The sequence below is a fragment of the Glycine soja genome, chromosome 11 (genome assembly GCF_004193775.1).
Source record: "Glycine soja cultivar W05 chromosome 11, ASM419377v2, whole genome shotgun sequence".
In the NCBI taxonomy this organism is placed as follows: Eukaryota; Viridiplantae; Streptophyta; class Magnoliopsida; order Fabales; family Fabaceae; genus Glycine; species Glycine soja.
Genome location: NC_041012.1, coordinates 17,834,144 through 17,848,425, shown reverse-complemented (window position 1 = coordinate 17,848,425; position 14,282 = coordinate 17,834,144). Strand labels below are relative to the sequence as shown.

The window sequence follows — 14,282 nt, the reverse complement described above, 5'->3', positions numbered from 1 at the left end:
AAGTTACTTTTAGGTTAAATTATTTTTTTAAGTTCTTTAATTTATTTTTTATGTTCAATTTAATTTTCTAGTTTTTTTTTTTAATTTGATCCTCTAATTTTTTAAATCAATTCAATTTGATCTTTTAGTTTAAATTGTAAATCACACTTTGTGATGGTTTAAAAGCGCCACAAAATACATACTTCCAAAAAAAAATGAATATGTTTAAAAAATTAAATGATCAAAATTGAAAATAAAAAACTTAGAGAACCAAATTGAATCAATTTTAAATATTAGAGGATTAAATTGAACATAAATAATAATAATAAGTTAGAGAAGAAAAAAACTAATTTAACATTTTTTAAAGATGTTTAATTAATCAAAATTAAACCTTTAAAATATTTCAGCAAAAAACAAAATTCCATTTCGTTGACTTATGCGTATTTTCATGAAGTAGGAATGATTTTGGTGTTACAAACATGCCCTTTTTCTCTAGAAGTTGACGCACGCGCTTCCTTAATCCTTCCATCCTCCCCTTTCCCAAAGAAAGTGACTCCAGTTTTTTTTTTTTTTTTTTTTTTATCACCTTCTCTTCTTTCACACTCAAGCACGTTTTCAAATTCCAGCATTCCACGCAAACCCCAATTGGCAAAGCATTGGTGTACCCGCCCACACAATTTGTTTGTTTTATTTTGTTTAACTTTTCTTTTGGATTTGAGGTTTCTTTGTTTGTCTTTTTCTTTATGCATGCTGTGCTGGCAGAAGTTGTTCTTGGAAGAAGCTAGTTGTTGTTTCTCGTAGAGGGTTATATAATCACTGTGATATGATTATTACCCAGTTGGAGAATCTTGAATATTCTGGAAAAGTTCTGTGTTTTTCGCTAAGTGCTGTGAATGGTGGGGTTGTTTGTTTTAGTTAGAATTTGTTTGATTTTAAAGGTTAGAACTTGCAATCTTGAATGAGGTTTTTCACTAGGATTTGTTGGGGTTATTAGAGAAGAGATATTTTGTTGGCAGATCTGTCAGAATTTGTAGGGTGACCGTTGAGGTGCTTTATCAGGATCATTTTTTGGAAGGAAGATGGTTGGAAGCAATGGGAATGCACATTCAAATGGCTCTCTTTTGAATGTTAATGGGGGTAGTTTAGAAGAGAAGGTTGATGAGATTCGTGGGCTTCTTGGGAAAGTGGAGGGTGATCCATTGAGAATAGTTGGTGTAGGAGCTGGTGCTTGGGGTAGTGTGTTTATTGCTATGCTGCAGGAGGCTTATGGTAGTTTAAGAGAAAAAGTTCTGATAAGGATATGGAGAAGGCCGGGAAGAATGGTTGACAGGGCCACGGCTGAGCACTTGTTCGAGGTGATCAATTCAAGGGAGGATGTACTGAGGAGACTTATTAGGAGGTGTGCATATTTAAAATATGTCGAGGCTAGATTAGGTGATAGAACACTTTATGCAGATGAGATTTTGAAAGATGGGTTTTGCCTGAATATGATTGATACCCCTCTGTGCCCTCTGAAGGTTGTGACAAACCTGCAGGAGGCTGTGTGGGATGCTGATATCGTGATTAATGGCTTGCCATCAACGGAAACTCGTGAGGTGTTTGAGGAAATTAGTAAGTACTGGAAAGAGAGAATCACTGTCCCTGTCATTGTATCCTTGGCAAAAGGTGTAGAGGCTGAATTGGGCACTGAGCCACGGATAATAACACCAACTCTAATGATCAATCAAGCAAGTAAGATGCATTTGCTTTTATTTTGTTATCTGCTTTATGTAGTGTTATGTGTTGATTGAGTGATTTGCACTCTAAAGTTTCCTTTCTTTCTATCTGCATTTATAAAGATATTTAATACTACGTTAGTTCTCTTTTAACATATTTAAATAGTTTTTTAATTTATATGGTTCTGACTAGGCTAAATTTTCTGCTCCTCTTTTGGTTTCTCTATTGCACTACCGATATACTATAAACTTTTACTTGTATGTGGAGACAGGCCTAGTTATATGATTTCTTTACATGTTTGTGAATAAGGGAATACAAGCAAGACATAGTATTGAAATGTGAAAACAATCATGGAAAGGTTGTCCGTTGTCCCCAAGAATGCAACCACTGACTGATAACCTTTCTCTGGTGTCTTTTTAAAGTGCCAATAGTCCCCAAATTTGTTGATGAAAAATTACCTGACAATACATAAAGAAATTGTTTTCTGGTTTTCCCGTCTGCTCATGTTTAGGCACACATTGAGAAACCTGAGTCTTTATTTGAATATGATATGGGAACCCTAAGACTCAGTGACAAATTGGTATCTTTGGATTTCATTTGCTTTTTTTTCTTTCTTCTTGTGGTTTTCTTTGTTTGCAACTTTCCTGACACTAATAAATTTTTTTGGCTGATTCATGGTCTTGTTAGTTGAATTCACCAGTTCAGTCTAGTGTTAAGACATTGATTTGAAGGATCTGTTCCTTAGTTAATGGGGAAGTGATTTGTTGCACAATTGAAAATGAGGAAGCACATTTTAGGATGTCCAATTCAATAGCTGTTAGAAGTATAGAATATTGAGACACTGGACAAGATTTTTCATCGCTTGCCATCTGTTAGGTGATTAAAGACAAGAAAATTTAATGAAGCTTGAAGATACAGGATCCTGTGGTGTTAGTACCTTAAAATTCTGACTATGATTGCAACTAGGTGCTGCTATCTCTGATAAAGTAGGGCATTAGTGGACCACTTACTCCTTCTCTTCTTTCCATGAGGTAATGTGTGATAGTTTGTTTGTGATGTTTGAATTGCAATGTGTTTTTATGGGAAAGGTGCTGACTCATGGAGTAGAAAGATGAGGCACTTAAACAAGTAAGATTGTGCAACTCTGAAAGGGCTATCTGAAAGAATTTGACGTGGAGTCCTCAAAAGGAAAGAAGTACAATTAATTAACTTTCCTTTATCACAGTTCAATGGAAATTTCTTGAGTTACATGGCATGCTTGGGTGTGAAATCATCCATCCTTTACAAGAGCCATTTCTTAAAATTATTGAATTTCATGATATTAGATCCTAATGTGGCATCTCTATGTGCTTTCACTACTTTTGAAGCCATTTTATTTCTAACATGCATGAGTGTTGTCCATTTGTGCCTTGAAATAGAATTTTCACATTATAGAAATTAAAATTATTTGAGTTTCATTTCAGAAATCCAATAGTTTAAAATAAGGGTTATATTTTCAGTGTATATATCTACATGGCTTTGCTGTACAGAATTTAGATGAGCTCTTATGATTTAATGATTTTTTCTTTCTTTTATATCAAGACAAACTAAATCTGAAGCTTTTTTCCTAAATTGGAATTACTATGCAATATGTGAATAACAAAATTGAAGCTTTTTCTTTGGGATGGAATTTTGTAAATTCACATGTGAGTTGAGTATCTCTGCATGCTAAGGGTTAAGATGAGCTGCTATACAGTGGATCATTTGATGTTTGATAGCCCTGTAACCCAAGAGATATGCTTGTTTCTTTCAAAACATTGAGGTTTTGTTTATTAAAATTTAAAAAGTGATTTCTGTTCTTATATACATGTTTATAGTTGATACTTGATACTGTATGCATAATTCATTTTTGTTTATTGTCACTTTTTTGGCCTTCATAGAAGCTTATGTAATTGAACCTTATAAATAGCAATAAAAATTCCCTAAAGAATGAGAAGGTAATGCAAAGTAATTATTATTTTTGAGATGGATGAATCTTAATGGGATTTCTCTTGATTAATTCTTTGTCTATGAAGAAAAAAAATCTTGATATTCTTTCTGGAGTTCTTATTTTTGTAATGGTACATGACATCCATGTTTAATTAAACTCCCATCGTTGCCTGATTTCTTTGCAGCTGGCGTTCCCTTGGACAGCATCCTTTATCTTGGAGGACCGAACATTGCCTCAGAAATTTACAACAAGGAATATGCAAATGCTCGGATATGTGGGGCAGAAAAATGGAGGAAAACATTGGCAAAGTTTTTGAGGCAACCTCACTTTATAGTGTGGGATAATGGTGATCTTGTTACTCATGAAATCATGGGTGGATTAAAGAATGTATATGCTATTGGAGCAGGTAATTTCTCCATTTTCCTCTTACATTGCTATACATTGTAAAGAATAACTTCATAGAAGCTAGTAGGCAAATGCTATTTTAAGCAGGAAATACATAATATTCATTCTGGTTTTATTGAGGAGATCGAGCATCAGGAGAAAATATTGTCTGTGTTGGATCTTTGCTTGTTGCTCATTGTGTCTGCTTTACTGGAATTGTTATTATTTGAGTATAGAAAAGGGGGAGAGAGTGAGAAATGTAGGTGAAAATGGGGAGTTATCAAGTGTTTTTTAGCATTGTGTGCACAATTTATATTTAGACATCCTTCTCATTAGATAGTAGATGTACTAGTGGCGAATTTTGGCTAGAAGATTTCCCAGTTCCCACTTTCTTCCATCTTGAGCATTTTACTTTTCGTCTTTTACCATTTAAGAGTCTAGTTTAGTGGATTTACTTTTGCCAAATATCATTTGGGGTGTCTTAGAGACTTATTATAAGGTATTTATATTTCTGAGTGATGCTTGATGTTTTGGACTTTTTGATTATTTTTCTGCCAGTTCATGAGTCCTCTTTTTATATCGTCAAGTCTTAAACTGTATTTATTTAATTTCAATTTAACAGGAATGGTAGCTGCTTTAACAAATGAAAGTGCCACCAGCAAATCTGTATACTTTGCTCACTGTACTTCAGAGATGATTTTTATCACTCATCTATTGGCAGAAGAACCAGAAAAACTTGCTGGGCCACTTTTGGCTGATACTTATGTAACCTTGTTGAAAGGTCGTAATGCGTGGTATGGACAGAAGTTGGCCAAAGGGGAATTGAGCCTTGAAATGGGTGACAGTATCAAGGGCAAGGGGATGATTCAGGTATTTTGTACATTCAAATTTCAACATGCTTGTGACTTGGGGATAATGGTTGTCTTGCTGTCTGATAAGAAAGAAGAAAGAATTCGGGCATAAATATATATTTGATACCAGTAAATGCTTTTTTTTATACTATTCTCCAAGGTTTTAAAAGCGGTCCGCGATTGCGATTTCAGCTTCAACGAGGTTTTTTGGGTCATTGTGGCTGCATTTGTCTGCAATGTCTCGCAATACCAAGGATCGCAACAGAACCGCAACTGTCACCATGAATCCGTGATCACAATATAAAACTTGGCTAGTTTCAATTTAAATTTTATTTGTTTTTTAGTCCTTAAAAATTACAAATCCCCATGTGCTTTTAGTCCTTCATGACTTGTAGGGACTAAAATGCATTGTTTTTGTTTAAAAAATAGGAAATGAAAATGAATAAAATATGAACTTTAGGCTTTGTTTGGACAAGCTTTGTAAGTACTTATAGGAGAAGAAAATAAAATAAGCTTCTCCAATTAGCTTATACATAAGTGAATATCAGCTTTTTGGAGAAGCTAAATTATAGCATCTCTAACAAGCTGAAATTTAGCTTCTCCAAAAAGCTGATATTCACTTATGCAAAAATTGATTTTGGCTTATGAGAGAAGATTATTTCATTTTTCCCTTTTGATTTTTCTCTCCTATAAGTACTTATAGAGAAGCTTATTCAAATATGACTTAAAACAAAAAAGAATTTCATATTTTTCAGGGATCAAGAATACATTTTAGTCCAGAATTGAAGATAACACGTTTTTTAAAATTTGGACATTGCTGTTCCTCAATGGTTATTTTGGTTTGTGTTGTAGGGAGTCTCTGCTGTTAGGGCCTTTTATGAGCTACTTAGCCAGTCCAGCTTAAATGTCCTAAATCCTGAAGAGAACAAGCATGTAGCCCCAGTGGAGCTCTGTCCCATCTTGAAGATGTTATACAGAATATTGATAATAAGGTAACACATTTAGCTACCTCCTTTTTTACCTTTGAATGATCAAAACAGAGAACTGAATTCTAATTGTGAAACTACATTTTCAATGGTTTTTGCTGATCTTGCTTTGATCTTCAGGGAATATCCAGCCCAGGCCATTCTTGAAGCATTAAGGGATGAGACAATGAATGATCCCCGTGACCGCATTGAGATTGCCCAAAGCCATGTGTTTTATAGGCCATCTCTTCTTGGTCACAAGCCTTAGAGTGTTTGTTTTTACGTTTAAAAGTTTCAAACTACAGTTTAACTCAATGAGACAATGACACTAGACCCTTGGATTGGGGTGTAAATGCATTGGAACTCTGTAATGTGAAATATTGACACACCTAGTCTAATTGGTTTGGAAGTAAATTTCGAGACTTGGTAATAGTATTTGTAAATATCAATGCATTTTATTCTTATGCATGATTTTTTGTTGGAATTTAATATTTCAATAATTAGTGTATTTTAATATTATAAAATAATTATATTAATTATTTATTATTAGTGAGTTTTATTTTATATGGTTAAATTAAGCGATTTTGTTAGAGTACTAAATAAGATAACGTGGACTTAAATGAGCATATGTTGATGTTAGTCCATTAAGGGATAATGGGAAGAATCATAAGATTGAGGTTGTCGGTCACATTATTTGTCAGTTTGTGATTCAACAATTGTCGAAAAATGTTTTGATTATAAACCAATTAGATATTTTACTTCAATCCTTAATAATCAAACATGATGTAGATTTTAAAATTTATGATTTTTTTTTGTTTTTACATAAAAAATACTAAAATAAGGATTAAAGATTAAAATCTCATCAAGTGATATTAGAGCATATCCTTATTGTTTCATTATTAGGATTAAGTTTTCTGTTTGTTTATTATGAATAGATAGAATTTTCTTGTTTGCTTATTATGGTTGGATAGAATTTTCTTGAAGGTTTTTTTTTATTCACTGTTAACTCTGAAACAATATATAAATCGTATATATGTTTAATTGTTAAGGTTGGCTTAAGTATTTTTTTCTTAAGTAGCTATTCGGTGAATTTTTTTTTGGAATATTCGAATTTGTTGGTACAGTAAATTGATATTTCAAATTACAAAAATAAAGTAATATCCTATAAAGTTCCTTCTATCGGTGCCTTTTGAAAGTACTGTTTTATATGGATTAAAACACCGACACACTTTTAAAGGCTTTTGAAAGCATTTGATTGAGAAGCTTTCAGTTTGGAAAAAGTTTGTCGTTGGACATGCATCCTGATGTTATCGCTCCAAATGTTATAAGGCATTGTTAAAGGAGGAATGCTATTGTTAAATGAGAAAATAATATATTCTTTAATATACTTTTTAAATATATTTTTTAACTGAAACTCATAAAATCAGAAGAATCATGTTATAGGATTATAAATTTGTCATGTTTAATAAATTTTAACCAATTAGAGAGTTTGACAAAGAATGTGTTTCTAACATTTCTCTTATTAAAGAGTATTAACAACACACTCTAATATATTCCTTCAAACACATTTTTTTTAATTGGTTAAAATTTATTAAAACCCACAAAATCAGGAGAATTATTAAATATGTTATAGGACCACAATTTTATATTATTTTTAATAAATTTCAATCAATTAAAAAAATGTATAAAAGAGTGTGACAAAAAATATTTTCCTAACATTTCTCTCGTACGAGGAATGGGTGAATTAAGAGAATGAAATTCAAAAGATTCCTTTGATGCTTCAAAGAAATTGATGGCATTCATTTAGCTTTCATGAAATTGTTATATAAATATGTATTTTTTTTTATTTTATAATATCTATTGATTATGGATTCTTTCCGGTAACATTTTTTTTGGATTTTAAATATCATGAGATATTTAGTTTAACATATATTTATACATCGTGTAGAATTGTCAAAATTCTATAAAGAACAAATGAAGTCCAAGATTTGAGAGTGTTGATCTCCATCAAAAGATGCATTCTGTTGTGTAGATTTGCTGCTGAGGAATGAAAAGTGATATTTCTACTAAAATACACAACACTAAAGCCAATAAGTGTGAACTCACTGTATGAAGAATAAATGAAGTCAATATCCGAAAATATTTATCTTCATCAAAAGATGTGCTTTGATGTGATGGATGAAAAGTGACTTTTTGCTAAAGTGCACAACACAAAAGCCAATAAGTGCAAACTCTCTACATAAAGAATGGATGTGCATTTAATGCTCATTAAATACCCCTAACGACCATTATCATCATATAAAAATCAAGCGACGAATCCAACCATTGTGAGACAACGGATACTTGCACGCATTAAATACCACAAGTTTCGAAGAAGATACAAAACCTTGTGCACATATATTTATTCATTCTTTCTATAAAAAGCTTTTCGTATATTTATTGTAAAGATAAAAAATTCTCAAAACAATTTGAACGTATTATAGATTTAGTTAGTGAGCAAACTCAACCAACAAATATCTTCTAATTTGTTTGGAACCAACAATGACTTGGTAGGACAGAATACTAGGTATTCACCAAGCTTGGGATAGAACTTGATTTGTAGAGTCAAAAGTGACAATGAATAATACTTGTAACTTGTGAGAAATTAGAGAAACTTGGTGTTTTGTCAAGAGTTAGGCGTAGTCTCAACGGTAGAGAAGAACTAGTATAATTTCTTGAGTATGATATTTACTTGCTTTCCTTTTGCTTCATCAGACCTAGGGTGTGAGTTTGTTTTTAGAATTTGAAGGATATTTTGTGTTGTACGAAAATGTTTTTCTCTTCGTCTGTATATGTTTTGGAAAATATGTTATCTGCTATTCACAGTTTTCATCAAACAAAAATTTTGTTTGTTCTTGAAAAGGCTTTAAAAAATTTTAAATTCACAATTGAACCATTTTTCTTGTGATATTTGTCTTTACAAACTCATATTTAGAACATATACAACACATCTAACAAAAATATTAAATTGGAAATATAAGATTGCTAAGCAAAAATCAATTTCAAGAAAGGGAAACTAATTATAACTTGTTGGTGTGATGTGAACCAATATTGTTGCATGCGAGATTGTATTTTCCCAAGAAGACATTGGAAGTTTTGATTTCATGAATAATGGTCTTGCCATAGATTTTTTTTTGTGTGTTTATGAGTTATTATGCAAGCCTAGTATGTAAATGAATATGTTTGCATGATGTTCAATATAAATTCCAATAGTCATAAAATACTCATTAAAATCATGAGATATAAACACACTATCATTATGAAGATGGATTTTCTTGAGTTAAAAATCTCGCAAATTTCTAGATGCAAGTTGATAACAAACAAACATGTGGTCATCTGGTTGATGCATCAATTTAAAACATAAAATATCTAATTGGTCTACAAATATCACCTTGTATCCGTACTAAAAATGTAAGGAGTTTATCTTCAATTTTCCTGATGATGGTCTTATTGTATATTAACTTCTCTTAGGAACAAGTAATACATGAAAAATCATTGAACAAAAGATTCTTTCGGATCTTTAATGAATGTTCACATGAATTTGTAATTACTTTTTGCACCATAATAAACACGGAATAATCCAACTGGTCATGTCAAACAAAAAAAATTATTTTTGTTTCATAAACTTTTTTGGTTTACAATCGTATGTTTTTCAATTGTACCAATAAACATATAATACAAATTTAGCATTAATGTCTTGTCTTGTGTGAGTCATTTTTCCTGATATTGTTCATCGTAAAAGGCACACCACATAACATATATACATATACATGTTTGTAAACCAACAAAACCATTTGAGGAAAATTAATGCGACATTAATACATGTAAAAACTATTATAATCAGTCTATATGAATTCAATTATGCTCATTACACAACTTTAAAGAAATTTTCATAATAAATGAAATGAAAACCCAGTGAATGTGCTTATAAAAATGACAACATGCATGTATGAAGCTCAAAATAATTTAAATCTTGTTCCCCGTTAAAAACATTGCATTTCATATATTGGTCTATAAACCAATTTAATAAAACCATTCAGAAATGTGCATATAAAGTCCATACACAGATACGTTATTGGTTCCTTGGATTTACAAATCTTTTAAGCCAAATAATATGTCTTTGGACAAAAATGTGAATATAAAACCAAAAGAAAATAATCCAAAAGTAATACATTTATCTATATAAAAGTTCTAACCATAGCAATAATGATTAAAAGTTATATAATAGAAATAAATTATTTAAACAATAAATTTATAAAAATACATATGTGCAATGTTATCTCTAGGGAATGGAGTAATGCTCGTCAAAAGTGAATTTCTTACTTTATTTCATACTTTTCTTGAGTTATTTTTTTTTATATTGCTACTACAAGAACACATAATGAATATATATGTGTGTGGGGGAGAGAGAGTGATAATCCAGTGATCATAAATAATTTTCTTCACACAATATAATCAACCAATTACATATTTATACTCACAATATAACAAACATGTAACAATCTGTCTTATCGTTACGATATCACTACTTTAAAATGCAAATTTTCAAAAACAACCAAAGCATTACCAATAATAGATATATCAGGAACAAAATTCGATTGTTCTTCATATACTCAATTTTCCAAGACCTCCTTTAGTCTACTAACCAACACATTAGACAAAATTTTACAGGTCACTTTACATAAGGAGATAAGTCTATAATATTTCATACCTCGTGGATTATTAACCTTTGGAATCAGAACAATGGTGGTATCATTAACAGTAGGGTGGTAAACACCATGCGTGAGCCACTTGCATCCCTCAATAAGCACAACCTCTCCAAAATGTTCCAGAAATGACAGTAGAATTCAGGATTAGATACATATGAGTCAAGTGCTTTATCTGATAGCATTTGGAAAGTTGCCTCCTTAAATTCTTCACATGAAAACGGTCTCACTCACAAGCCTGCAATTGTCATCATTTGAAACTCTGTTAGTAATTTTGTTTGCAAGCATAGCAAATGGTCTTTTGCAGATGCAAATAAACTCACAAAATAATCAAAAGTTAGCTTGCAAATCCCTTCTTGGTCTTCCACTCTTCCTCTCTCCTCATCCTCTAGGTATTTTATCTCCTTTTCTTTTTTCTAGAAGTAGCAAACAAGAATTTTGTATTTATATTTCCATCCTTAAGCAAGTGAAAGAATTTTGTATTTATATCTCCAATTTTTGTTTGCTTCTTTTAATATCTTCTCAAAATCTCATTCAAATCCGCCTCCCTAAGCCTCCAATTTCTCCTTGTAGGTTTGAATTTTACTAGTGAAATCAACCTCACTAGAATTATTCCAATTGCCTTTCACCATTTCCTCTACATTTTCCTCCAACAACCAGACATTTTCTAATTTAAACCTTCTCCTCATACGGTGATGGTTCGATGCTTCTTAGGTATCCATATTAATGAGTCTATGATCTAATATAGATGCTATTGAATTTGTAATTCTACATCAAGATAATAGTTTAACCAATCACCAGTGACTAAGGCACGATCTAGTCTCTCTTCCACACCATTAACAGTATCTTTGCTACATGACCAAGTGAAAGGATAACCCACCACAAGAATGTCCACCAGATTGCAATATAACAATTTTCCTCAATCCATTGATTAGCCAAGACGAATGATCCACTCTTCCACATTTATCATCTGGGGAAAGAATGTCATTAAAATTACAAATATCACACCAAGGGAGATATGACAAAGAAGAAAGATTTCAAAGCATGTTCTAGGAATTTTTCCTTTTATGACTTCAAGAGACCCATACAAACCAATAAATCTCCACTTTTTATTATTATCATCAACAATCATTACATTGATAAAATTCATAGAATAATTCATAATTTGATAATTAACTTTATTATTCCAAAACAAAGCAAGACTCTCACTCCTACCCTATCTATCAACTGCAAAGCAATTATAAAAGTCGATTGTCCTTTTTATTTCCTCCACTTTACTCGCATGTACTAGTGTTTCTGACAAGAACATAACATCTGGTATCTGACTCTGAATGAGGTCCCTAAAAACATGAATTGCACCCAGGTTACCCTAGCCTTGACAATTCCAACTCAAAATGATCATTATTCCTAGAAGGCTTGGCTGCTAGGCTCTGCCATTAAAAAAATGCATGGGAACAACTTATGGTTTTGCACTCTTCATCTTATCCTATAGTGAACTCACTATGTTCCTTCCATTCTCTCACAATCCTCACAACTGTTTCACTAGCACCCTCACACTGTTTCACTCATGGTCATAGTAGCCAAACTCTAAATGGAGGAGAGAAAATCTTAAAAACCCTCATTATTTTGTTGACATTCTTGATATACAAAATCATTTTGAATGCTATAAAACAACCTAGTTACTAATGTAAAATTTAACAAACTTAATATTGCATCATCTAGTATATACCATTATATCATTTTTACGTGACTCAATTAACATTATGATTTAAAATTAACAATATGGTTATAGAAAATCATTTTATTCAAATAAATAAATAAATTTTGTATTTACAATAGTATTAAATGTTTTTTTTATCAAACACTTTTTATATAAAAAGAATTAACATTGACCTTCCGCCAAGACAAGAAAAGGGTTATCCTTAAAACCTCTTTTTCCGCCTTGGCCTCCATGGCAACTCTCCTTCATTGACATGGATTAGTTGATACAAAATAGTTTTAATTAAAAATAATATATTTTAGATGTACATATATAGTATTTTATATGTTAACTTATAAAGAAGACCCCAAGTAAAATTAATGAAATTAATTGAAAAATTATATATATTGAGTTGCTAGCTCCATGAATTGAGTCAAGCTATACATAGTTCATGTTTAATTCATTTGATTTTCATCAACGAGATCCAACTTAGTTGGTTGACCACGATATGTGAGTGTTTAAATCTCCTTATGTCACTTGTAAAAACTATTTAATATGAAAATTTTAAAATCATAATATTCACTTTTAAAATAAAACTGATTTTAAAATAAAAGAAACTATTTATAAAAAAAAAAACAATTTCCAATTATGTTGCATATAAAAACTTTTTAATTTTTATTTTACTCTTAACATTTTTTTTAATTTCTCTTATTGTTCTTTCTCTTTTTTTCCTTTTTCTTTTTTCTCTTGTTTTATTCCCTAAAATACATCATTATCGGTCGTTTTAAATTATTTTAATTAAAAATAAAATAAAATTTAAACTGTGACATTGCTATTCTTTTTTGAGAAATTATGTTACCAAATTCATTTTTTGTAATTTTTAAATGATTTTTTCGATTTTATCATCTCAAAATATATTTGCTTTTAAAATTGAAAATTAAAAAATAATTTTAATTAACAATATTTTTTTCTGCTTTCTAATTTTTTTTGTTTCTATTCTTTAATGACATCTTAATTTGTCATATTGGATTGTTTTTTTAAAAAAAAATTACTTATTTGTTTAATTAGTATTTATATATTTTCTTCTTATTTTTAAAATGGTATGCTTAAAATAATATTTTGTAAATCTGGGGACTTTCCACATGCTATAATCACGTAGTGGGTTAGCATCCTCTCAATTTCCTTTTCCTTCATTTTATTTCATAAGCTTTTTGGCAAATAAATAAAATATAGATGATACATGCTTTATGAAGAATAACATATATTATTAAAAGCTTAGTGCTAGAAGAAATGGAGAAGATCCTAATCCTAGGTAGGTGGAGATGAATAACTTATAAGAAACTGAACTATAAATGCATGTTGTGGATACATGTAGTTGAAAGACTTTCATGAAAACTGTCAAGGATTAAAATTTTGTTTTTATATGTGATTGTTTAGACGGATATAGTCTCATAGAACTTTTTCTTATTCACAAGAAACCATTACATCTCTATCACTAGCAATGATTGGTTTAGATGTCATTTCCCGATTCTTTGGAAATTATCATTTTCCAATGTCTAATCCCTAAACAAATGCATAGATGATCAGACCATACAATACAATAAAGCGAAGGAAAGATACAATAAAAATTGGCATTGTATTCAATGGATAGTAAGGAAAGATTACATTACAAGGGCATTGGTTGCTAGGCTCCCACCAATAGAGGTTTAGCCTCTCATTATCATGTGACGCTTTATATTTTAGGGGCTGATGTGAATAGAAAAAGATGAATGGATAGAGAAGGAGAAGGAAATAATGGACATAGAAAGAAGGTTTCTTGTATTAGAGATACTTAGGCTTAAGATGTATTCATTAGAGAGTTTTAAGTCTTGGTGTGTCTTTCTCTTTTGTTTCGTACTCCCACCATAACTTAGAATTCATGCGACCTCGCATTAAGCGGACCTTCTGGGCTTAGCGAATATGATAATGATCACA

General features: G+C 31.0%; 1 protein-coding gene across 1 annotated transcript; it reads left to right on the top strand.

Annotated features, from left to right (window-relative positions):
• The first annotated feature begins 457 nt into the window (after positions 1–457).
• On the top strand, positions 458–6,348 carry LOC114376969 (probable glycerol-3-phosphate dehydrogenase [NAD(+)] 1, cytosolic). The gene is made up of 5 exons (XM_028335315.1): positions 458–1,710; positions 3,849–4,070; positions 4,671–4,918; positions 5,752–5,891; positions 6,006–6,348. The coding sequence occupies exons 1-5, from the start codon at positions 1,059–1,061 to the stop codon at positions 6,130–6,132; spliced, it is 1,389 nt and encodes a 462-aa protein (XP_028191116.1). The 5' UTR covers positions 458–1,058; the 3' UTR covers positions 6,133–6,348.
• The last annotated feature ends 7,934 nt before the right edge of the window (positions 6,349–14,282 follow it).